The following is a 27,390-nucleotide window of genomic DNA, read 5'->3' on the forward strand; positions in this document are numbered from 1 at the left end:
TTCTCAAGAGCCGGATAATGGGAGGAAGGGGAAAATTGGACAGGACTGTCCCTTTTTTGTAATGCGGGATTAATCTTGCGATCTTCACCTCCTCCCGACAGAGGCACCGACATGAATATAATATTGAAAGGGGGTCCGTGAATGATGCCAGATCGTACACAGGAGAAGGATGCATTGCATGTTTGTTAATGAAAGAATTGGGCCCCCAGAAAATTTATTGGGGGTGGGGGTTCGGATGGCCTCGACCCCCCAAGCTCCGGTACAACTGCACCGGGAGCCAAATGAGAAGGGGTGCCAAAACGCGTTAAATATACATTACTAGAAAAATATCTTTAAGATACGTATTTATAAAATAAACTATAAAATATATATGAAAAAAATGACCGAGATGAGAAATTATTTTTAAAAAAAAAACAAAGATTTGAGTGTTTATAATATTACAGTTATTTTTCGAAAAGAAAATGATCGATGGGCAGTGCATAATATGGACCCTTCCGCAGGGCCGTAGCGTGCTTTCTTGGGGGAAGTCTTTTCTTGGAGTCTCCTTGAAATGGTTATGCTCAGAAAAAGGAGGAGTTACAAGCGCCCCCCCCCCCCCCAATTCGGCTCGTTGCACCGCCCTAGTTGCCTCAGAATAGTTACGGGCCTGCCCAAGTTGCAGGGCCCGGTGCTTTAGCTGGTGTTTCCCTACCCCTTCCGTTTCTTAGTACTCTGGGTCTGAAAGGGATAATTGCAAGTGAAGTTGATGAGTTTTATAAATGTGAAGGAAATCATACGGAAATATCGCTTTAATTTAACCACTTTCATTATCAGTTTAGCCCGTACGTGATGCGTGTACTACACGAATACCATAAAATTCAATTAAAATAAGTATGCAGAAGATAGATTCTTTTTGTGATGAGTGTATCCTGCATAAATGTGTGACGTTTTGCTTTTACTTATTCATAAAGCCCATTTATTAAACAAAAGATAAAGAACAAAAACGATGGTGTATGTATGATACCATTCATAAAAACTATGATTTTTGCTCCCTGGAGCAATTGTACAAAATAACTCCTTTACACAAAAACTTACTATTACATGGTTGGTATGATGGTTAATACATTGTATGTCTCCCATGCGATGAAATACAGTCCGTACAACGCCTAGGCATGCTGAGTATCAAATTATCGATGTGATCTTGGGGAAGATCACTCCACTCAGCAAGCAATGCTCTCCGAAGTTCCGGTACACATGTAGGAGGTGGTTGACGGGCTGAAACTCGTCGGCCAAGCATGTCCCACACATGCTCTATCGGATTCATGTCAGGTGAGAATGCTGGCCATTCCATACGGGCTATATCCTCAGATTCAAGGCATTCGTTTACGATGTTTGCTCGGTGAGGACGGGCGTTGTCATCCATAAACACAAATTCTGCGCCCATGGCACCCCTAAACAAACGTACATGTTGTTCCAGAATGATTTCCCGATAAATTTCGGCTTTCATGGTTCCGGTTTGAACATGCAGATCTGTTCTGGAACCCAGTATAATTCCATCCCAAACGAGCAATGCTGCACCACCGTAACGGTGTCGTTCAATGATGTTGTCTTGGTGGTAACGGGTACCTGGCGTTCTCCATATGAAAAACCGACGTGAATCAGACTGCAAGCTAAACCTGGACTCGTCGGAAAACATCACACAAGCCTACTGTGACGATGTCCACATTGCATGTTCTCTACTCCAGGCTAATCGCTGCCGACAGTGAGTTGCCGTGACCGGAACACATCTGACAGGCCTGCGAGCAGATAGACCAATATCTCCCAAACGTCTGTACACGGTTTGCCTTGAAACTGTGGTACCCGTGGCTGCAGATAGCTGACGATAGAGGTCGGATGCTGTGCTCCGTCTGCTTTTTTTGGCCGTTACTGCCAAATACCGGTCTTCATTCGGCGTTGTAACTCGGGGGCGACCTGTATTGTAACGTCTACTGGCATTTCCGTTATCTTGGAATCGTTGCCAAAGCCTAGAGATGACACTTTGGACAATTCCAAGTTCCTCGGATACTTCCATCTGAGTACGCCCACATTCCAGGCGGCCGATAATTCTACCACGTAAAAAATCATCCACATGCGTCCTCTGTGTCATAACTATTCGCTTATGGCACTGAGCGCCTTACAGAACTCTTGTGAACAATTTCACTTCTTTGCCACCATTCCTTATGTACCCCCCTCTTACACTCTCGTCATTGTGACGTACTATCGGGACAGTAATGACTAGCAAAAATTGACCCCTCTGGCACATCACTCTGGATTTTCGCCTGGGGGTGGGGGCGGGGCGCTGACTACGGTTTTTGCACCGGGCGCCACTAACAGTGGGGGAGCAGAGGGAGCGATTGCTCCCCCAATCGAAATTTTACCCACATTGGCACCTATTTTTCTTAATGACTTTGATCTTTAAAAAAAAAATTGAAAAAAATATGTATTGACTTTTTCATTTTCTACATTCATTGACTAAAATGTTGATTAAGGAAAAAAATCTACATTTATGTTTGCGCCTCTTGCAGTTTCACAGTGATTGGGTTTGTACCAATCCTAAAGAGAAGAAGGGAAAAAAAAGAAAGTGGAGGTTTTCATTATACCATTTTTGACAATTGCTCTCAAGCTCTTCATCTGGAAGCATGTTCAGATCAGCCTCTGTTCCCTCACCTTTATTAAAGGCCATAATCTTGCCCGCTTCTAACTGTAACTTTATTCTCTTGCTATTGGTCGTTCTCGGTAGAGCTCCTAGAAATACCTTTCATAGGTATGAGGATATGGCGTTCACGAAATTCAAATTCTCATTCTGTTCTGAAGGACCACCAAGAGCATTGACTAAGGCACCTTTTGAAGAAATTAGGCACATGAACCTATTGTGGACAGACCACTGATCCACAGGATTCAAGCTCCACGAAGTATCACCTTTTCTTTGGGCGCCTTAGGTAGAGTTTGAGCTCCTAGAAATACCACTTTGTGTATGAGGGACTTAGCTAGATTCATAGTGCCTAGAAATGAAACGTTATCTGCAGGTGTCTTGGCAAGAACTACTAGCTTGTGTATAGGGCAGTGTCAAATACTAGGAAAAGATGGAAAACAGCTATGGGCTTTTGAGCTCTAAAAACCCAAGATTTTGGGGCACAAAAGGGGGGGGGGGTTCTGGAAGAGTTTCTTAAAGGTGGGTAAATAAAAACCTATAATCTTTAGTCAATAGCGCTCTGAGATGCAGAGAATGGGAGAGGAAATTATAGTCTTCTATATTTGTACGATAATATATTGTACTATATATTATACTGTGATAGAGTGCATAGTTTTATGTCAAAAGTGACTTTTTCAGAAACATTGTCTTTTTTCATGGTGTAATTTCTCTTTTCTATGAATCACTGTTTGCTTCATCATTATGCATATACAACAGCGTGCCGAACGAATCGGAGAAATTATTCCCTGGAAAAAGTTATGGCCGGTGTGTTTGTTAACTCATGGCATGTATATCTCCCCTCCAATTAATCCAGTGTTTCTTAAACTTTTGCCCCCCCCCCCGACTTCATCATCATTTATCCGTGACTGCCCAGAATAGCCTGACGTAGGGAGGGTTCTCGAACTTTTTCTTCCCGAAGTACCCCTTTCCCCTATTCAATGCTTATCCGCGAGCTCCGTCAGCTCCCTAGAGCTGTTTTAACAAAGAATATTTTCGAAAAAGCCTTTGTCGGGGATACCACGGAGCATCCCGAAGGTTTTTCAAAGAGATTCTTTGTTAAACTGCTCGGGAGAGCCGCGGGCAAGCATTGATTAAAGTAACGGGCCACCGCAGATGAAAAAAGTTTGAAAACCCCTGCGCTAGTCTGTACCATTCATCACTCATATACAGTATTTTCATTCTATCTGATTTGTTATAAAACACATCGCATGAATTTATTTCACTAGAAATAAATATGCATATACTATGCACAATGCCTTTTTAAGTTTTTCAACTTCTTGCAGAACTCCCCTTTAAATAGTATCTCCAAAGGAAGCCGGTAGATAATAAAACACAAAAAATATTTCAATCAATTCATGCACCTGCCATTTTCACTTCGATTCAGAAGATGAGATACTTAAATAGATTACGTACACATACGACAATTTCTGGCACGCACTAATTCGTTTGAAGCAGTTCCTAACGTTTTTGGATTCAGGCCACTCTCTGCTTGGGCGTCTGCAATTTAGTAGTATGTGATAACCACTGCGTTCGTGTGGGCATTATTTTGGATTGATTCATCCAGATTTGAGCCTCACTACTGGTACAGTGGCGGTTGACTGAAGCGAGTCTTTTTTTCTTTTTTTTCAATTTCTAGGTACGATTGCTAACCGATCTTTCGTTTGGGAAGCCTTCCCGCAGACAGCAGGCAGGCTTTCACCGTGGTATTTGCATAACACGAAACTTCAGACATCTGTCAGTTTTACTTCTAATATGGGAGAAAGAATATATATATTACTTCCTTTTTTATTTTATTCTATCATTTTTTATATTTTAATCTAAATTTTCTTTCAAACTACCTGTTAAGGTGACTTCCCAGTTGTTTTTGGTGTTTGCATTTGTATAAGTACACAAAACATGAGAGGAATTTAATTTTTTTTAAATTAATTAAAAAATTAAAATACATTAATCAATTGAAAGGTAATTAATTTAATTTGAAAAATAACATCCACTGAAAACAAAATAAATTTGAATTTTTTTTAAATTGGGAAATTTAAAGTTCTTTCCACTCATGCATAATTTTTGCGCCTTAAGCACGAACAAAAAAATGGCGCCTTTCCCAATTTCGCTCCCCCATGGACCAATGCCTGGCTACGCCACTGGCCACTAGCCCTAAGACCGGCCCTGGTTACTCCATTACCATAAAAGATGGTGCTAACACAAAAGAGAAAGATATATAATCTTCCCAGAGAACTTTATTCCAAATCATGCTATTCATTCAAAAGATAGATGGCAGCACTTTCCTGAGAAATGTGTATCTCTTGTTCCCTTCCATTGTATTCCATTTGTGTGGATTAGGGGCCGTTTAAGTATTATGTAAGCAAATTTTTAGCCATTTTTGACCCCCTCCCCTTATCAGCAAAATTTCGTCACCAGCTCTGACCATGGCCCCCACATGGGAGGGGCTGACAGGGCTCTAGCCCTGGGGCCCGGGACAATTCTAATCATTTTTTGAATTTTTCACGCTATAAATTAACTATAGAAGGGCCCGTGAAAAGTCTGGCCGGGGGGCCCGCAAAAGATCCCAGCCTAGGGGCCCTGTTCTAAGATGTGGGGGCCATGGCTCTGACCCTCTGAATTCTAACGCATATTGGTGGGATCAGAGACGTACACAGGGGGGAGGGGATAGGGGGCGCGTGCCCCCTTCCCCACGATCAATCAAAAATTTATTTTTTTAATGCAAAAAAAAATTTTTTTTAATTGAAATTTCGGAAGAAAATACCTTTATGTTATTATAATCAATTTCTGTTAATTTCAATGTTATTTGAAGGCTATAACCGCGAAATTTATCTTTAATAAATTCATTGCGACCCACCCTCTAAGCCATATATATAATGATAAATCGCATAAAGGCACTTGGCCAGCGGACCAAATATGGCCTTGGGGGTTATCTGATGCGGCCTGCCCTCTTCAAACCTAATTTTGTAAAAATGAACTAAGCGGCACACTGGGTACCTCAGGGAGCACCATATGGTGCTCGCGAGCAACGGTTTGAAGATGCCTGTTACGGTAGAAGGAATCGCCGAGCGGGGAAGTAGATGTCTTCTCAGCGACATCGACGAATATGGCCTTCTTGAGAGTATCATGGGCCCCGGGCCAATTGATTTTTCTGAGGCCCTACCAAACAAATTTTCGAAAATTTCAATCAGATCTAATTTTTGTTTGGCCCTCTTCACTTGAGGCCGCGGGCCGTGTCCGCGTGGGCCCATACCGTAAGACGGCACTTCCGATGAAAGCAACAGAGAAGAAACGAAAGTTCTGCTCATAAATATAGAAATGTTTGGTCTGAAAAAAAAAGTGTCTCTGAGAAACAGCGATTCTCAGTAAACGTCTTTATCAGATAAGACCTTCCGCTAGTTGTTGATCCGATCTACCAAAACGCGTGCCTCCAACTCAGACCTCCGATTCATAATTTTTCCAGCGTTCCGCAAACATTTCTTACAGTCCATTCAGTTTTAAATATCTTCGAAAAATATTTTAAATAAATTTTTAATAAACATAATTTTTTGGATAGGTTTTGATTTAATTTATATTCGGAATTTTATGTTGCATCAGCTCCAAAAATCACGAGATTATTTTTTTGCCGCCCATAAGACAAATTCTCTTCTGCTCCGCTATCCCATTGCTTGTTGTATATAACTTCTACCATCAACATGGCCGCTCGGTCGCATGTGGAGAATACTGTTAGTGAAAGAAGGTTGAGGCCAATCTATGGTTTGTTTACATGATTTATTTATTATCAATAATTGTCCCATGATTGACATGATCTCAACATGTCGCGTGGTTTGATTAATTCTCTCTCTAGAATTTATATAAATCTACAACATGAGTGCTCTTCATGTTCAATATTTTTAATACTATTTATAAAAAAAACATTCAGTTATGTTTGTGATTGGAAATTATTACTAGTTATTATTAATTATGATGATATATAATGACTGTGATGTTATTTCATGTGATTATCATCATGTTGAAGTTGTGACATGATAGCGTGCTTCCTTTTAAAACTTGGGATCAATGTTTATCCAGTATATATGTGTTTTTCCAAACATTGATGTGTTTAGCAGGATTGAAAGGGTTTTGATTATTTTGAATTTTATTGTGTTGATGGTTATTGATTAAAGTGAAGGGATGGGGCATGTAGAAATCATGTTTTAGTGGTTGGATGAGGGCATGTTTTGTTTTGTGACATGATTAAGTTCGATGATTTTAGCCACAGCCAAACGTGGATCTAGGTGAGGGCGATGGAGGCGATCGCCCCTTCCAATAGCGTAATAATATAGAGAAAATTGATCTGTCCTGAAAAATATGTGAGTGATGATCCTATGCACCCCCAAAGCAGAATGTGGCAAAATCTGCGACGTACGTTACAGAACAATTAGCGCTACTGCAGAACAATTTGGAAGAATTTTAAGAAAAAGTGCAAAAAAACACGTATGGAGATTTTTACCGAAGAACATTTCCAGTGAGGAGGGCTCGTCGCAGAACAGTGCTAAACATTCTGCTTTGGGGCTATGTACCTACACAATACATCGCTTCTCAGACACATCGCTCTGGATCAGCCTGACTCCTCTCCATTAGCAGCTGAAGATGTTTGCCTTGGGTCCATTCGAAACTGAAGATGAATACTTAATCCGCAGCTAAAGATGTCTGTCAACCTAGGCTTCACTCTTAGCTGAATATGTCTGCCTCAGTTTCATTTGCAGTTGAATATGTCTGCCTCAGCTTCATTCCCAGTTGAAGATATCCTTGGCTTCTTCACAACTCAAGACATCTGCCTCGGCTCATTCGCCACCGAAGTGGTCTGGCTCTGTTCTATTTGCAACTGAAGATGCCTACATCTGCTTTATGAGAATCTGAATATGCCTGCCTCTATTCCATTCGCTGTTGAAGATATATGCCTCAGCTTAATTCGCAGCTGAAAATGTCTGCCTCTGCTCCATTCATAGCTGAAGATGTCTATCTTTGCTCAGGCACATATCCTGAAGGTAGTGATAAGATCTATTGCCCCTCCTAATCGAATAATATGGAAAAATGTATGTGACCTGTAAAACACAGGATGATCAAACAAACTTATATAATTCTCCCTTCCTGTCACATTGGCCTGGATCCACATCTGGCCAGAGCTGGATTTATGTTGAATGGGACCCTATGCTATTAAAGGTGATTGGGTCCATTATATGTCCAACTCCAAAAACGCTGTCCTTTGCCAATGATAAATTGTCACCATTTTTTAGGGTTGAATAGGCCTATGTGGTTATGGTTCTAATAAAGAGCTGGACAAATTCTGGACACCAGGTCGTCAGGGCGACTAAGAAATTGGTATTGGCCCATAAAATTTTCTTTGTGTGCTCATGAAATTGCAGGCTGAGAGCATCACAGAATGCTTGGATTCATAGCAACATATCTGCCAACATGGAAGATGGCCACTGTATCCTGAAAAAGTCAAAAGAAGCATTATTTTGGACCTTTTTCACTGAGTAAAAATTTTTTTGGCACTTGAAATTTTTTTCTGGCACCTAGATATTTTTTTGCAATTTGTTCAGCTTGATCTAAAGCATTTTAAACGTAGCATAGGATATATATATTTGGAGCCAAGTGTTTATTTGGTATACGGTAGAAGACTTTTTTTTTTCAAACCGAGCACAACTCGTCTATCGCCATAGGCAATTTACTACCTAGTGAGTTGTGCCAGAAGTGTAAGTGTGTGTGTGTGTGTCTAAGTCTGAGTGCGTATCTAGTGTTGTGTATGGTTTTTCAGTGCTGCCATCTATATCTCAGAAGTGAAGTGAGTGATGTGTAGTAACTGAATATTTGTACTGTTTGTAGGCCTGTTGCTCTCTGTGGCGAGATTTTTTGATGGGGAGATCAGCTCGCATTTGCACCTCAAAGTTTGCAAGTTCGAGGTGCTCAAAGTTAGAATGTAGAAGACTTGCAATGACATCACACACCTTATTGCATCTCTTAGAGACACGTTTATTTGATGTACAGCAGATTTGTTTCAGTAACGTCACTGGCTTGCCATATCTTTTGAAAATAATAGAAAAACAAATAATTTTTATAATTAATGCGATGTGATTTCACCATTATTTTGCCATAGTTTTGGCTCGCTCAGTGCCAGTGAGCATGTTTCACTTGCTGATCTGCCACCCCATGTAGCAAGCGCATGATGGCCCTTCATCTCTGAAAATAAGTAATTAGAAATGAATCGACTGTCATGAAGTTTCATGACGATTCAACCTTTTGGCGATAATGGCACTTAATATAATCTTTGAATAAAAGTGAAAAACAAAGAAAATAAAAATGTAATCATCCAAAAAACTAGATGTAAAAGAGGGGGAAAAACAGAAGATGAAAGTAAAAGAAAACAAAAAATACTATAGTAGCGACCAGGATTCAAATCATCAACCTTCATGCTGTCAGTTCAATGCCATACAAACGTGAATACTAGCCGGAGTTCTAATTTGATTCATCAATTCTTGAAAGTTGGCTTTCCGGCAATACATCTAAGGGGTCCAACTCACCCCCAGCTATACTCTAGGACCACCTGGAGACCTACGGTGCCTACTAGAACATTGTTTGGGTAATACTACACCTCACAATTTACCTACGCCTGGAAATGGACTCACAAGCAAAGCGTTGGTGCTTCACTCTCAACAACCCCTACGCACAGGACCACCCGGGGTCTGGCTCTACGATTGCAAGAGTTTCATGTGCCAGGTACAGCAAGGTGAGTCAAGTACCTTTCATTATCAAGGATATGCTTGGATATAGGAAAAAAAGACTAGCACAGCTAAAGACTATGCATACTGGGTGTCACTGGGAAGTGATGTGTGGAACGTTGCAAGACAACGTCTCTTATTGCTCAAAGCAAGAGAATAGCGTGTCACCAGTATACACACTGGGTGTTCCTGAAAAGTATAACACTATGCTCGAAATACAGAAGAGATTTCAAGAAGAGTACAGTATCAAAGATATATATAACAAATTCTTTATCGTTTCCGTTAGATTTCATACTTTCTTTCAGATATGCTATGCTATATGAAACACCCAGAGACTTTCAGACTGCCTGTATAGTTTTCTGGGGACCCCCTGGTACTGGCAAGTGGGCACAAGCAGGACTCAATTTTCCTGATGCCTATCACAAGATGAGAGGTGACTGGTGGGACAGATACATGGAGCATAACATAGTTATTAACGACTTCTTCTCATGGCTAACCTTTGACTCTCTCTTGAGACTAATTGACCGATATCCTCTACGTGTTGTATCCATAAACGGAGAGTTCGTATGTTATGCTATATTTTCTCTCAGAATGAACACCACTTCTTGTTCAACCGTACACTGAATAAATATCCGGTATACGTATCCACAGCGTTTAAACATTTGTAATGAGAGGTAACAAAATTCTAAACTACTTACTTTAGTGTGTTAAAATTTGATCTTTGAGAGATTTCTCCAAAAAACAACAGTTTGAGATTTTTGAGGTCTTCTGCATACTTAGGCTGCAACCTGTCTAGCCTGTAGTTAAATCCTGCTCCAATCTTGGCTGTACAGGAGTCAGTCCAGATGTTCTCATTGGGTCCTGTTTTTGTGAAAACTTCCATTATATATTTGTGAAAAGTAAGTAATTTTGTGGAAAGGGAGCGTCTGTAGTATAATCTATTTTTGTGATGTGTGGAGTTTCTTTGGTAAGAAAAACGCCTGAAAGCATAAGGAGAAGTCGCCAAGAGGGAAACAAAGTTCTTACCAAAGAAAAAAATCAATGCATCTCCAAAAAGTGATAATACCAGAACCTGACAAATTGCAAAGATACCTAGGCGCCAGAACAATTTTTTTGGCCCCATTACATTTTTTTCATAAAAAACAGGTGAAAAATTGTACTCTCGACTTTTCTAAGACATAGTTGTTGTGTCTTTATTATTGATAGATACACTGCTATAAATTCTAAAAAATTGGTATTGTCCACAGATTTCTATTTAGTAATCTCATAGAAAATATTAGGCAAGGCTATATTAATTTCTTAGTCGTCATACTTACTCTGCGCTTGGGATTTGTCCATCCGTCGATGATATGAAAAAATGAAGATAAAACATTTTCGGGTATCCTTTTTCCACTGCTTTGGTGATCAAGCAGTTATAGTGCCGATTTTCTGGATACACCCATCCTTTGGGAACACTTCGATATCTCTCTGAGATGGGAAGCAGGGTGTGTCCGGTCTTCAAAGGTTATAGTGACGGACTCGCATGGCGAGGTCCCAGGTTTGGACCCTACTGGTGCCACAGTGGTGGTTGGCTGAAGTTGATTTTCTGCATTTCCCAACTTCAAAGTGTGAACACGAGCCTATCTCCCCATTGAAAAGTCTCTTCACAGGGAGCAACAGGCCTGCAATGGTGCAAATATTTGATCATTACACTTTTGAAATATGGCTAGCAGAACTGAAAAATCAGATACAACACTATACACACACCGAGATTGTTAGGTACACACACACACACTTCCAGCACAACTCACTTGTCACTCAGTAGTAAATTGCTTGGGTATAGCAACTAGTATGCGAAAAATTAATAAAAATTTAAATATAAATGAACAAACTGAGAGAAAATGAATCCAAAACTAGATATTCCAACAGTAGAACTGAATGTAACAAACTGCGAAAACGGGATATGGTACAACAAGACAAAAAAGCTTCAAAATGATAATACTCAATCGATTCAAAAACCATGCTTGGTACAAAAGCTTATTTTGACCAGCAATCTCATCGCTTTTGTTCTTTTAATGGCTTCACTCTCACACTATGACCAGCAGTGAAAACTGAAGCAAATACTAATAATAACTGGTGGGGGAAAAAAATGCTAATGAAAGAAAAATACCAACAAGTCAAACAAAATCGCCAAAAAAAAGTTGCTGAAGAAAAAGGGATTATACTATAGCTATTCTAAGTCCATTATAATAAGAATCTCACTACAACAAGTGATTGGCGAATGATTGTCAAATGACTAATGATGAAGATACAAAAAATATTGTTTTAATATAAACAATTTTAAAAATTATAAAGTTTTCACTATAACTAGGGTTGGCAGGTTTTGACATATGATAGTTAGTAGTTTAAACTGTCACGACAAAAACCCTCTGTCAAAAATCTCAAATATTGCTTTTCAGGATAAAAATTCCCGTTGAAAATACACATTGATTGCATGTAATGTTTGAAGTGACTGCTATACAAAGAATAAATACTTAATATGATTGTAAAATAATTTTCTGCTCTCTACAGAATTATTTTGGACAATATATGTGTATTTTCATGTAAAATATTCAATAGAGCGTAACATAAACGCTGAAAGAAAAACTATGGAACTGTTTGTTCTTCAATTCAAGATCATTCTTGACCTTCCCAAATTTCTTTAACTGCTTATACAGTATATGCGTATTGATATAAACCATCTTCTATACTCCTTTCATAACAGATAGGTTTAAAAAGTTTTTTTACACCATGTATGTAATGTTGATTTGTTAGTAAATTCTCTAGATAATCACTGATACTTAAAACTATACCCCCTTATTGTGCATAACATTAGAATATAGCTAGCAATAAAAATACTAAATTGGACTAAAATGTCCTTTAATTTATCAGTGCTGATTGCATATGATGCTCAAGAAAAACTCCCTCCTATAACTTAGAAGTGTAAAAGTAAGAATGACAACATGTTTTTGACTGTTTTAAACACAATGTACAAAAAAGTAAGTTGTGTTCATCATGTCATCAACCTATTGTGTTCAAAATAATATCCAAAAGCATTCATTTAGGTTTTTGATGGTTTAAACCAGTTTTGATGCTTGTCATGTCAAAAACAAGTAATTAATGACTAATTTAACTGAAATGGTTAATGTAAACCTAACAGAATGACTCCAATCATTTATTACTGCTGTAATTAATGAGTTGGAGTCATTCTGTTCGTTATTTGCATATCTTTTCTTTGACTTGTGTATGTCAGCACCACCTATAGGCTGTTTTTTAGTTCTTTTTTTCCTTAGCGATGCTAACCCTGCAAACCATTTTTTATTTTGGTTATTTTTCCAGTTTTTATGAATTTTTGAAGTTTTTATGGACTTTTTGCCCACCCTGTGTATATATATATATACACACAGTATTTTTATTGTTTAGTTTTGTCCCAATTTTCCCTCTATTATTGACAGTCAGTCATGTCTGATTATGTGAACATGCTTATTACGAATTGAGTCATGTTGCATGAATGTCAAAACTGTACATTCAATGATCAATGTTAATTTATTTTTTTCCCTTCGTTGCTTTTAGATTACTTGGACAATGCAAATAACAAAAAGGCTCTACAAGAAGCTGAAAAGCTGATTAAAAAGCAAAAGGATGGGAAGGATGTCCTGTGCGCCAAAGTGAGTTAGAATATACAATAGACAGGCTAATGTTGTTCCCCAGAGCAAACTGTATTGCATTGTTCTGCAATGAGCCTTCGGCTCACTGGGAAATGTTCTATGGTAAAAATTCCCATAATAGTGTTTTCTACCCTTCTTAAACCTTCTACCCTTCTGTTTTCTACCCTTTTCTTAAAATTCTTCCAGATTGTTATGGGAGATACGTCACAGATTTCACACATTCTGCTTTGGAGATGCTATTCATGGTTCTTATAAATGACATTATTCATTGTTTTCACTTTCTAAAAGTAGGCCAGACATGAACCAAAAAATTGTAAAAACTTGATTATAATGATTTTGGCTGATTTAATTTTTTCTGTCCAAACTAATAATGGGTGATCTCTTTGTTCACAAGCATTGCTTTGCTTATACTTCAAAGCATTGAAGAAAGGTAAGGAGAGGTGAAAAAGGCAACACAACACAAGTTTTTTTTTCCTATTCAGCCTACCTGTTTTTTTTATCCTCTTTACTCCACTGCACCAAAATATCCACAAATAGTCAAATGTTCATCTTGGAGGAAAAATGACTTCAATGTTAAAATGAGTATCAAAATCTACACATCCTTGTTATCTACAGAATTGCTGGTACAAACAACGAAAAAAAATTGTGCTAAGCATCTGTAAACAGAACCCAACAAATTCTACATGTAGGATGAAAATAAAATGACACAATGTCATAGCTGCCAAGTCTCCAGAATTTTCTGGGAGTCTCCTGAATGTTAGCTTCATCACTCAACCTCCCGAAAAGTTCTTAAATCTCCCAAATTTTTACAAAAATCACAAAAAGTTCCTAATTGTTCCTAGAAATTCCCTACTTCATTTAAAAAGGATTCCCACTTCTGAAAACAATCCCCAAGGAATTTCTTGTGGGGCAGAAAGTCTTTTGCCTTTGTTTAATTTTTAGTACACTGCCAATCGACTGCTTTTACAAGGGGACACTAGTATCGATTGATGAGGGGCAATGCAAGGTTATAGTGTCGCAGGGAGTTTTTCTCTAATAGGGTTGTTAATAAATGGAATAGCTTACCCCCGGAGATAGTTAATTGTAACAAAATTGACACGTATAAAAAGAAATATGATAAACATGTTGGGGTAAATCAAGAAGCTATCCATATTTAGAATAAGACAACCATAAGTCTTCTTTATAGGCATTGTATAATATTTTATCACTTGTATATATTGTTTATGATTTTTATTATCGTATATACTCGTGTTTAAGCCGAGTTTTTTTGTGGAAAAATTCGTTCCTGAAGTGGGGGAGGGGGTCGGCTTATACTCGGGTCAGTTTTTGAGGAGAAAATATCGACCCTGCACAATCAGTAGTCATTTTTGTAGCACTGTTCGAGAAACCGGCATTATTGGTATGGGATATGTTCAAACTCCCGAAAATTTCAAAGACGAGGCAAAGAAATCGAAAACATCATTGGCTTTAATACGAGGTGGGCTAACGTCGATTTTACAGCCTTTAGATGTGAGCATTAACAAGCCTTTCAAAGACTATTTGAGGCGTTTGTGGATCGAATGGATGAGTTCCGATGATAAAGATACCACAAAAGGTGGTGCCTTGAAGAAACCTGATATTGGCCTAGTGTGCCAATGGGTACATGAGGTGTGGAATTCTGTCTCCACCGAAATTATCATCCGATCCTTCAAAAAGTGTTGCATAAGCAATGCGATGGAAGGAACTGAAGATGATATCCTCTTTGAAAGTGACGATGTCGATGACAGTGTACCCATCATAGGGGCGATGCCGCACCCTCTATGATGATCTGATGATCTGATGGATTACGATGAGCTTGGAGACTCAAAAGAAATGGATTAAAAAGTTTGAATCATTTTCTATTGTAAATTTCCATAAACTATTCATTTTACATGGAAATATAAGTTTTTTTTTCCTATGAAATGCACAGATTTTTTGGCGTCGGCTTATACACGGGTTTTCAATTTATTGCGGTTTTGGTGGTCCTGATGTAGGGGGGTCGGCTTATACATAAGTATATACGGTAATTGCATTTTTGATTGGGTTGCGGTATTTTTGAAATATATGACATCCATATTTTTATGGGCATCTTTTTCTCAGCCACCTCGTTGGGCATTTTGCCTGCTGTGGCGTTGTATTTGTATGAATTAATGTGGGTGCTGAAGCACCTACTGCACCCTGACACCACTGCTAGTTACATTATTTCGTATATCTCAATCATCTGTGTTTTTCAAATTTCTTTATTTTGGATAACAATCAGAGAAAATATCACGTGGAATTGATGGCATTGAGCTAACGTGAATGAATGGCTACTGCCAGCCTTTTACTACTATAGTACCAATCTGTTATCCAGGTGAAACACAATACTGCAGGAATTTCTCAAGGGGCAGTTGGTGAGGGACCGAATATGCACCCTACACAGCAAGGGTATCATAACCCTGCACTTTCTCCAGGTGACTCAAAACAATTCCTCCAAGGATGTCAGGAATCTCACCTTGGGTATTATTGAATTCAAACTTGGCTATGTGCCAATTATGTTTGAAGTTGAATTTTCCTTCTCTCAATCCATGACACCTTCAAATCAATCCATGATTACTATACAATTAATTTTTATATCACCACCATTTCAATTTCTTACTCTATTTTATTATTTTTACACTAAGCAGCTTTAGAACCTTATTAAATGAATGAGACAGTAAAATTCAGTTGCATCTACGAAGCACAGGGAAAGTAAAAAATTGCAAGCTAGGTGCCACATTTGGTAACTTTCTGATGGGGAGGGGACTGAAGTCCATACCACCCGAACAAACTATAAAAATACAAATCATATAATATAATCAGTTTTTAAAAATGTTCACGCCAGAGGTTTGAGGCAAAATTCTGATGATTATGACTGTTAAATCATAGCTGTTGGCAACACGTACACTTGAATTCGGATTTATCACCATTATTTATTTTGTATCTGGCACTGTTACAAGTTCTGCATTATATTGAATCATAGTTGAACTAGTGGAAGATCTATTCACTAAAAATTTCTGTTGTTAAATCGGAGAGTACTGTATTAGGGTTTGACTGTATATCAAACTATCATGAGGAAAGTTGCAATTTTACAAGTATTATTCCCCCTCCTTTACCTTATTATTTTTTAGCATCAAAATTTCAGGATACATCCTATTTCTCTGTCAAGCTATTTGTTTGGGGAGGAGGAATGCAAACCTTCACTAAATGATCGTTCTGGGCTCTGAGTGGGGATTTCTGTCGCTGTCCTTCTTCTTTCTGCAGGACAGTGGATGTTTGGCCCATAAAAAACATGCTTAAGGTGTTTATATCTTCCGGATCTGTGATTCCTAATCTTCTTATAGCTTACTCCCCCTCCACAAAGCATAGCAATAGTAAAAAATTAGCTATTTTACAGACATGTGGTATGATGGCTTTGCATCATAAAAGCTTGGATTTGATCTTGCAGATGGTTTAGTGGAATAGCATGTCAGTTACCCAAAATTTCAGAAAACAACGTGCCAGCATATGTTCCTTCACTTTCCAATGACTCAAATTCAAAGTTGGCAGCTTCGCAAGCCTAAAGATGCTCCAGTGTACACAGAAACTTAACTATGCTGGAGAAATGTTGTATATTATATAATTTTATTATGTTAGCGTGTTTTTTCCCCATTCTGTGCAGGAGACATATTCTGCATGCATAGTAACAATATATCCACACAAGTAGAAAAAAAACGAGTCTGACTAGGAAGTCAAAATTTGAAGTCCAAAGCCACTGGAAAAAAAGTTTGAATTATCAAATTCAAATTACCCAATTAATCTACATTGGATCCGTAAAATGATTACAAATTTGCAACTTAAGCATCAGTATTCCCACAGGATAATAATTATCAATAATTAAAATACTTGATCATCGGTTGCAAAACTGTTTTCTAAATGTTAGTAATTAATAAGAGTAATTTTTATTTGTACTTTCTCTCTGGTAATGTACTTACTCTTAAAATGATGATAAAAAGTTTCAGATTTTGAATGGTACACCTTGATCCGTAGGTTGAAGAAAGGGTCATTCCATTTCAAATCACCCGGCAAAATGCCAAAATGACACCCATAGTCTCCGATTTCAATGATTTTTTTTTTATTTGTTGCATTTACCATCCTTATTAACCGTATGAAATATTATGTGCATATCTCTAAAACTTTTTGAGAAAAAAAATGTTGAAATTTATCAAAAACTGATGCAGATGACATTTCCGAGGCTCAATTTTTAAGCGGCATTGTTTGAGAAAATAAATCATAACTTTTTCAATTTTCAATATATTCAAGTGAAATTTTCACTAAAGTGTTCACAAAAACATACAGAATATGAATAAAAATAATTCATACACTTACATTTGAAATTTACATGCAAAAAAATTATGTAAACTTTGTTTTTGTGATATTTTTCGTTAGAAAAAATACAATTTTTCAAACGAATTTTTAGACCAGAGGCACAGCAGTTACCAAAACAACTTTTATTTTAAATTTCTCCTAAATATATGAAGTAAAATACTGGAGCAAAAAAATAATGGTTTTTTGACCGTTAATATGTTTATTCTGGCTCGCAACACAAAATTCATCAAAATAAGACTGGATCGTTCCGATTTCAAATCATTCAACTAGATACTGAAATGCAACCCATCATCCCAGATTTCAATTATTATTTTTTATTTATTGCTTCTACCATGCTTGTTGACCATGCAAAGTTTCATGTACATATCTCTAAAACTTTTTGAGAAAAAAAATGTTTTCTAACCTGACGAATGACGTCTCTTAGGCTAACCCCATTCAAGCAATATTATTTGTGAAAATATATCATAACTTTGCAGATTTTCAATATATTCAAATGAAATAATTTCCACTAAAATGCTCACAAAAAAAATGTAGATTATGACTAGGAAAAAAAATTTAAACCTTTGCATTAAAAAATTAGATTGCAAAGAAATCGTTGAAATTTAATTTTTGATTCTTTTTATAATAAAAACACAATGGCTCACCTTTGCTTTTTCATTTACAAAAGCTCTCCTGTTTTTCTCACGGCATATTCAGTGACATTGAACTCTTTTTTTTTTTTCCTTGTTCCCATTTCTTAAAGCAGGGGCCAGAGTTAAAATTTGCCCCTGTTGTGATGGGTAAATTGAGTCTTATTTCTAATTAACTTTATGAAAATATTCATATTTTCTTTCTGTTTAATATCTTCATTATGGTAAGTGTGCTTTGAGATTCATTTTCTGGTAATTCTTCAAAAACTTTACAAACATTTGATTTTAAAGTGTTGTAAGCAGATGCAACTTTTCTTTTGGCATTGTTTGACTTGCACTGTGGAACTACCGTATGAAGTTTAATTGGTGACTCTTCTATGTTCTGTAGAGATGAATTTATTTCTTTAAGTGCTTCTTGTTTAATAATTGACATTTTTCCAAGTTACTTCTCTACATTACTATCACTGTTCATCTCTTCACAGTATTCAGTTTCTTCATTTAATTTATTGTTGTTTATATTCACTGTCTCTACAGGCATGGCATATTTTTCGCCCTGGAATTGATTTTGTACAACCGTTTATTTCATTTATACATGAAAAATACAAGTTTACTATCCTTAAACCTTTTGTTATTTTTTTTCTTATGACATTTTAAAGGATTAAAGCATGCTTCCAGATATATTTCATACTTTGAGAAAAAAGCTCTATGATGCTTAAACACACAGTAGATAAATGTTCAGAACTTGCTCCACTCCTCAATATTGATGTCCGATGGGTCCAATGATGTAATGGGTAACAGATTTTACACTTTTGCATAACACTTTTTATGACAGTCAGATCCAGTTTTTTTTCCAACACTATAAATTTCAAGTGTCTTTTCTGACATTTTCCTTTATTTCCAAAATGATATAAAATATTTAGCTCAAATGGAAATTGTGTTATCATAAGAAAAATTTGCTAACCCTGGAGTAGGCTACTTGTTCTCTGTCTTCAGCAAGATCATAATTGAGACTTGCATCATTGGATAGGGGGGGGGGGGCAGTTTAGTTCTAACACTTTTGTTTTAGTTTTCACAATGAAGCAGCAGCAGTGACTTTATCATCACCTGCTGGGATGATAAAGTCTTATAATTAAATAAGACACCAGCTGCCCTCTGAAGGACAAAGACCAGTGTGCCATAGTTCATATCTTCACAGAAGCTATTATTATTTTTTACAATCATCATCACAACAAGAAACATCACATCTTATATATCACCACCAGGCATTATATACAGTAGGTTTTCAATTCTACTCTCTTCCATCTGCCTCAGCTACAACAATTAGGTTGTATCTGATAATTTCATTCTTTGTGATTTAATGCCTCATATTCTGGCTTTTTATCAGCAATTTTAAATTATTTCTTGGGAAAAATATATAGAGGCTTGTGTTAAATATTATAATGTAGATTTTTTTCACACAAGTATAACCATTTCATATTTATCATATACATTAAATATATGTTTATTAAAATATATGCTACAAAAATCAAAGTAATTAAAAAAAAATTTAACACTGTTGTGGTAAAATAACTTTATAATTAATCACATTAAAAAACTTCAAAAATTAATCTATATATATGATTAATATTATCTGGATTTATCAAATACAAAATAATTCTTTATGCAAAAATATATCAGATTGCAAAAGTTTGTCTTTGTTGCATCATAAGAAATATTTATGGATCAATTAAAAGTGAAATTAATTATTTGGAATTCGAACACTTCTAAGATTCTGAACATGAAGGTTTAATTTGAAAAATTATTTTATTCCCCCAAAACCTTTTTTTTTCACCAACTCCCATTTGACACATTACATTAGCATTTCTAATTATTTCATGAATTCATTTAATCCTAGAATTTTAAAATTTATTAATTGTTTTGAATTATTGCATTAACTACTCATTTTCTTTTTACTAAGCATGAATCATTATATTAATTCAAAATGTACAAATATAATTAATGTAGTCATATAAGTACAATTGTTTTGTTACTCAAATGTATTAACTGTCAAAATAATGTTTACTTTTCTAGTCTTCTTAATATATTAATAGGATTAAATTTATATAAAATTGAAAATTCATGCTGTGCATCCAAAAAAAAGTGTTTAAAAAATTGTGTTAAAAATAAAAAAAAAATAAAAAATTTAATTTAAATGACTGTTTACATTTTTTCTATTCATAATCTGCATTTTTTTGTGAGCATTTTAATGGAAATTTCATTTGCATATACTGAAAATCTGCAAAGTTATGATATATTTTCACAAATAATATTGCTTGAATGGGGTTAGCCTAAGAGATGTCATTCGTGAGGTTAGAAAACATTTTTTTTCTCAAAAAGTTTTAGAGATATGTACATGAAACTTTGCATGGTCAACAAGCATGGTAGAAGCAATAAATAAAAAATAATAATTGGAATCTGAGATGATGGGTTGCATTTCAGTATCTAGTTGAATGATTTGAAATCTGAACGACCCAGTCTTATTTTGATGAATTTTGTGTTGCGAGCCAGAATAAACATATTAACGGTCAAAAAACCATTATTTTTTCTCTCCAGCATTTTACTTCATATATTTATGAGAAATTTAAAATAAAATTTGTTTCGGTAACTGGTGTGCCTCTGGTCTAAAAATACGTTTGAAAAATTGTATTTTTTCTAACGAAAAATTCCACAAAAACAAAGTTTACATAATTTTTTTGCATGTAAATTTCAAATGTAAGTGTACGAATTATTTTTATTCATATTCTGTATGTTTTTGTGAACACTTTAGTGAAAATTTCACTTGAATATATTGAAAATTGAAAAAGTTATGATTTATTTTCTCAAACAATGCCGCTTAAAAATTGAGCCTCGGAAATGTCATCTGCATCAGTTTTTGATAAATTTCAACATTTTTTTTCTCAAAAAGTTTTAGAGATATGCAAATAATATTTCACACGGTTAATAAGGATGGTAAATGCAACAAATAAAAAAAAAATCATTGAAATCTGAGACTATGGGTGTCATGGCTGGGTGATTTGACATGGAATGACCCGAAAGTGATTTGAATCAAGTGGTAAACATTCTCGATGCCCTCCTGCTGAACAATGTCAAAAAAGTTATCAACGAAAAAACACTTGAAATTTTCAAATTAGTATTTTAATGTTTTCCTATACTTACAATTCATTTTATTTGAAATAGCTCACTTATCATTCAAGCACTTTAGTTGGATTCATTCAGCATGGATAAGCTTTTTATGAAATTAGGTCACCAAGTTTTGCTGGTTTCCATTCAACAATAGCAATTAAATATTTTGTCGAACTGGGTTGCTAAAAAAATAAATCTAACGCAAAAAAGAAAAATTTTTCTGTAAGTGTTAGCATACAAAGGGTGCCGTTTTCAAAGAAAGTAGTGCTCGTTTTTTATCAAAAGCATATCATTAAAACCTGTGAGCATATCTTCAGGACTGGCTCCACATTTCTTTTCATGTTGCTCAGCAGACAGAATATGGCAGCTCGAACCACAAGTCAAAGATCGGAAAAACTGCATCCATAGTATCAGGCCCGCCATTTATTGGGGGGAGCAGGGAGGAGGGGCCGTTGCCCCCTCTGGCTTTTGAAAATACACTAAAAATGGTTATATATATATATATATATATATATGCAAATATATATACACATACATTGAGTACATGTGCGCTTTGGCCCCCCCCCCCCCCGGAAAAAGTTGAAATGACGGCCCTGCATAGTATGCTGAAATTTGAAATTACATCAGATTTTTTTTATTTTCAAATTATGCATTTTTGGTCCTCAAAAATTTGTTGTATAACAACATGGTCGAGAGAAACAAAGCCTGACTGCTTATAGAATTTTTCCAAACTAAATTTGCTCGTACAAAAACCATGATTTTTTTCTTACAACTTTGAATTATCCAGAACATTTGAACAAAATTTGAATTAAACAAGAAATTTTAATATTAAATTTGATAGAAAACTCGAGGGGAGCTCGTAAAAGTTTGAATTATCCAAAATTTGAATTAATGAGTTAAGTTCTACTCTATGAAGCACATTTTTTTTTAGGTAACTCAGAATCGTAACATCACCTGTCGGATTCCTTAACTTTTTTAGAATTTCATATTTAAAAAAAGTAAAAGTTTAAGATTTTTTCCCCTTAACATATTTCTTATTTAAACTTTATTTCAGGCTTTGAAAGGATTGGCTTTGATCAGACTGAGCCGCCAAGATGAAGCTTTAAATGTCATCAAAGAAGTTCATGCTGAAGGACCAACTGATGATGCTACACTTCAAGCTATGACAATATGCTATAGAGAATTGCACAAACGTAAGTTAGCAATGAGTTTAAATTAAGAGAGACAAATATATATATATACCACTACTACTGAGTAATCCATGGCTTTCAAGTTATTAGGCCAACACGGTTTAAAGTTTTTATTTTTCAGTGTTTGCTTCTTTGAATGTAACACCTTCATATTTACTGTGTTATATCTATTAGCCTGAGGTGTCTAATGAATATTGCACAGGTCTTTGTAGGATGTGATTTTTCTTTATTGAAATTCTTTGGCTCAAGAATTTCATGATGTACATTGCAACTATCTAAGACAGTGTTCTCCTCAAAAATACGCAGTTTTGCTCCTTGGGAGTGACATGGTAAAAGCTATCAGTATGTCTTAAAATTTTATGGGTTGGTTTAAGACAGTGAGGAAACAATTTGAAAAAAATAACTTCTGAGGACATGAGTGTGTGATCATGCAATTAAGTTTAGGAGACTGATATGAAAATTGCAAACTGTTATACGGATTGTACTTAGTTCCTACGGATTGCTGTACTCAACTACAGAGCTATGAAAGATACTCTCAATACTCTAGAAATATACTTTTTAAATCTGATTTTCTTTAAAATTCAAGTCTTTGAGTTTCTCGTTTCCCTAGTTTACTAATTTTTATTGTTATTATTTTTAAGTTATGCCAATCTTCATCAACTAGCGATTGCATAATGACAAATTTGTATATGCATGTGAGAAAATTGAAGAGTTAGAAAAAAAATCATTTCACTAGGAAAAGGTCTGTGTTCGAATTGATGTATTGTTCTGCATTAATATTGCTGCAATGTAACATTTGGGTCTAATTTAAAAGAATACGTGATAAGATCACTCGACTTCAGAGCATGACGATAGAGCAAATAAAAAATGTCTAATAATTAATACAAATACAATGCCAAAACAGGCAAAATGCCAACAAGCTGGCTGAGAAAAAGATGCCATAACAAATATGGATGAAATATATTTCAAAAATAAATGGCATAAATGACCATAACAATGGCATTTCTATTTATGTTGTATATGTTTCGAAGAATGACTGAGGAGCATGCATGGAGTCAGTAATTTCATAAAATTGCAATAGGATTAACATAGAAATTAATTTTCTACTTATTACTATACATTCTACGCAAATGATGTAATTTTATATAGTAAAACTCTTTGTCTTTAGATCCCACAGTTTGACTTTTCTACTTTTTTGGAATTTTACCCCCCCCCCCACCCCTTCCATCATTATCATAAAAAGTATGATAACAGAGTAATGTATCGGCAACATTCAAACTGTCAAAAAGTCACCAAGTCCAATTTTGAGATTGTCAGTTTAAATTTTTGAGTTTTATGAAAAATAGTGAAAATTACTTTACAGATTTCTAACTCCTACAATAGATTTACTGATGTTCAGGAAACTGGCTCATTGTTCATATCATGAAATAATTAATTAGAAATTCAATCAACAGTCCATAAAAAATTTTCTTTGCACCTAGTAACTTTTGCGCTAGCGCCAATGATATTACCTCTATACACTGCTGAAAATAGTTAGGGGAAATGCAGTTTATATTTAATATTTGCTTTTTAAACATTTTAATTGATAAAATATTTCCAAAGAACATTACCTAACAATAATATTGCCTTATTCTTAGGTATTCACAGAGTTATGTCACAAGAATTAAGCAACAACTTGAATTTTAATAAATTTAAATAAATAATACATATCCTCTAATTGTTTTGAGCAGTGTAATACAAAACATTACAAAATATTAAAACTTTTAAAAAACATGAAACTCTTGTATTGGTAACAAAAAGTGGGAGTGCTGTAGATCTCCCCCCTAACAAATTTGTATCGTGTCGAGATTTTATTAAAAGTTTATTATAAGTAATATGTATATCAGTTCTGATCTATTTGGTAAAAAATATTATTTTTTTCCAGCTGAGTTAATAGCTGATGTATATGGGATAGCTACCAAAAAAGATCCACAGAATGAAGAACTCTTGTCACATCTCTTCATGTCATACGTTAGGAATGGCGAGTATAAGAAACAGCAACAAACAGCTATGGCTCTATACAAGCTCAAAGCAAAGAATCCTTACTACTTCTGGGCAGTCATGAGTATTGTGATGCAGGTAAATCATGCATTGAGTGATAATTGTCAACTAGACAATAACATGATCACTTATTTGGAATTTTTTAATGTTTTGTCGAGTTTTTATTGGTTACACAGGCATTGAAACCCCAGGGGGGGGGGGGTTTCTTCTTTGGTCAGGCCAAGAATTCCCATACACTGGCTCTTATCAACAAGATCCTTTTTCCTATGGATCTGTCTACAACTTACTCATACTACCTTACATTGAAACCAGTTTCTCTCACGTCAATGTTATTTTTGTTCTGGGCAAACAAAAATTTTCTCTTTGCTAAACACACTAGTCCACAAATTCTCTATCCTGATTCTACTGGTTCACATAATTGATCCCCTATTTTTATCAGTCTACAGGAAAAACTGGCATAAATGATAAAACCAGTAAAATATGCTGATGTCTCATTTCAAGATTGAAAACCAGAACTCTGCAGCCAGACTTATCCTTTGCTAAGATCTCTTCCAGCCAGCTTTGTGGCATACTCTGGAACACTTTATTATTAAGTCAAAGAGAGAAAAACAATTACAAACATATACAGTGAACTTTTGATAATCTAGCCATCTAATAATCTGCTCTGTCCGGTAATCTAGCGTTTTTAGGCAGTTTTCTTTGAGCATGTGAGAGGTCATTGCATGTCTGTGCGAAGAAATTTATATTACAGTGAAACCTTACTACAATTATTCTTGATATAATATAGCGATAAATCCTGCTACAAAGATGTTTTTTCAAATCTTATTTGGAATTGCCTGATGTCTAATGTTCAATGATATCTTTTACTATGATAAATCCCTCTGTAACTGCATTGTTTAAAACAATGGTTTTATTTCAAAACCATTACAACAATATCTATATCTATAAAATTAATATTCTGTGTGTGTATCTTCTTTCTACAATTTTACAGTTTTAAAGCAATCGTCACCAAATTTTGTATATATACCAAACAGGACTCTACGTGAACGATAGGTTACTTTAAAAGTTTGCCAGAGATGGGCAAAAAACTGTCAAGCGACAATGGTTTCTTGGCATCAACAATCACTTTCGGAATGTTTTCTTCGGTTACAGTGTTTTCCTAGCAATGTGTTTCACACAGGGCTCCCACTCGTCCTACTTTTTGGTAAAATGTCCTACTTTTTTCCAACCAAATCCTATCTGCAAAATTTGTGTGATTAGTTTTAATTGAGTAGGGAATCATTGATACATTGCCAAATAGAACAAATGTTGTATATTACAATTAATGATTTTGCCAAAGCAGAAATTGTATCGTGTTCGAGGTTATCTGGAGGGCGTATGTTGACCATTTGGTTTATTAATTTTTTTTTGTGCAAAATTTGAACATTTAATAAGTAAAGTAGTCATTAAAAACTTGCCTGGATGGAAAAAAATGATTTTGTATTTAATTTTCATGGTCTTGAACAGTAACTAGCAGTCATCATTCGAAATCATGGTACATATTTTGTGTATAGGTGAAACAACAGTTTATAATACAAAGCAGTTGGATACATAGGCCTGTTCTAGGTTTGGTGATTCTGATGCTACCCAATAGCATTCTAATGTCTTCTGTATTTTTAGTGCATGCAGAGGCATAAACAATGTATACAATACTCAGCAAAGATCTAGAAATGAAAGTGCTTCATTTTTCAAAAACAATTACACTGGTATTGAACAGTAAAATGTAAATAAATGCCTTTAAAAAGGGGATGGCAATGCAGTAAAACCATCTGGTTCATCTTGACTTCCGATGTAAATAATATCGGAACATTTTGCACTGTGCTTTTGAAAGTGGTCTTGAAGGAGCATTATTCTTAAAAATCTTACATGCCTTCATAATTTGCTGTTCATTGTCGAAGAGAGTTGACAGATTGGACTGTGGAAGACTCTAAACAAAGAAAAAATAATGTAATATTCTTTGAATATTCTTCTAAAATGCTTAAAATTGTTTGCGAATATCATGCTCATTTTATTACATATCTTATCAACAGATCTCTTACAGAAGTTTTTTAAAAAACTTAAAAATGCTCTTGTTATCCCTGTTTATAAAAATTGAAACAAAAATGAATTAAATGATTATCACACGATTTCAATTCTTCCAATAATATCTAGAAAGTGTAATTAAAACGAAAATAATAGATTTCTTAAATACAAATTCATATTCTTCGGACTCTCAGTTTGGTTTTCTATGAAATAAAAATACCAAAATGGCTATAAAACTAATGGAAAATATCCATAAAAATATAAACTAAGATAATAAAACACTGACCATATTCTTATATTTAAAGAAAGTTTTCGATATCATCAATCATAAAATTCTTCTGAAAAACATTTACTGTGCTGGTTTGAGACGCTGTGTATAATTGGCTAAAAAGTTATCTTGTAAATAGAATGCAAGCTGTGAAAATTGGGAATATGGTTAGCGGTTATAAATATATAAACACGGATGTTACTCAAGGATCAGTTCTGGGGCCATATTGTTTTTAATTTTCGTTAATGATCTAAAGTATCTTCAACTAAATGGGCTATGCTGATGACACCGCCATAACCATAGCAGCAGAAAATTATGATATTCTGAAAAACCATACAGAAGCAGATCTGTGTAAAATATATATCTGGCTGAATAGTAAGAAACTAGTTTTGAATCTTAATAAAACTACATATATTAACTCTGTAATGACAAGGGACCATTCAAGTATTACGTAAGCAAATTTTTAGCCATTTTTGACC

At 35.3% G+C, this 27,390-nt stretch overlaps 1 protein-coding gene across 1 annotated transcript in view; it reads left to right on the forward strand.

Annotated features, from left to right (window-relative positions):
- Positions 1 to 6,152: 6,152 nt before the first annotated feature.
- psidin (phagocyte signaling impaired) overlaps positions 6,153 to 27,390 on the forward strand; it is a 134,943-nt gene continuing 113,705 nt past the window's right edge. Inside the window, exons 1-4 of the mRNA XM_089232282.1 lie at positions 6,153 to 6,463; positions 13,063 to 13,157; positions 22,407 to 22,545; positions 24,467 to 24,660. Coding sequence (XP_089088408.1) covers positions 6,403 to 6,463; positions 13,063 to 13,157; positions 22,407 to 22,545; positions 24,467 to 24,660 — 489 coding nt within the window. The 5' untranslated portion in view covers positions 6,153 to 6,402. The remainder of the gene's footprint in view (positions 6,464 to 13,062; positions 13,158 to 22,406; positions 22,546 to 24,466; positions 24,661 to 27,390) is intronic.

This window comes from Pholcus phalangioides, unplaced genomic scaffold, assembly GCF_987345545.1.
Source record: "Pholcus phalangioides strain wild (caught in Gottingen) unplaced genomic scaffold, Ppha-v1.0 ptg000005l_1, whole genome shotgun sequence".
Lineage (NCBI taxonomy): Eukaryota > Metazoa > Arthropoda > Arachnida > Araneae > Pholcidae > Pholcus > Pholcus phalangioides.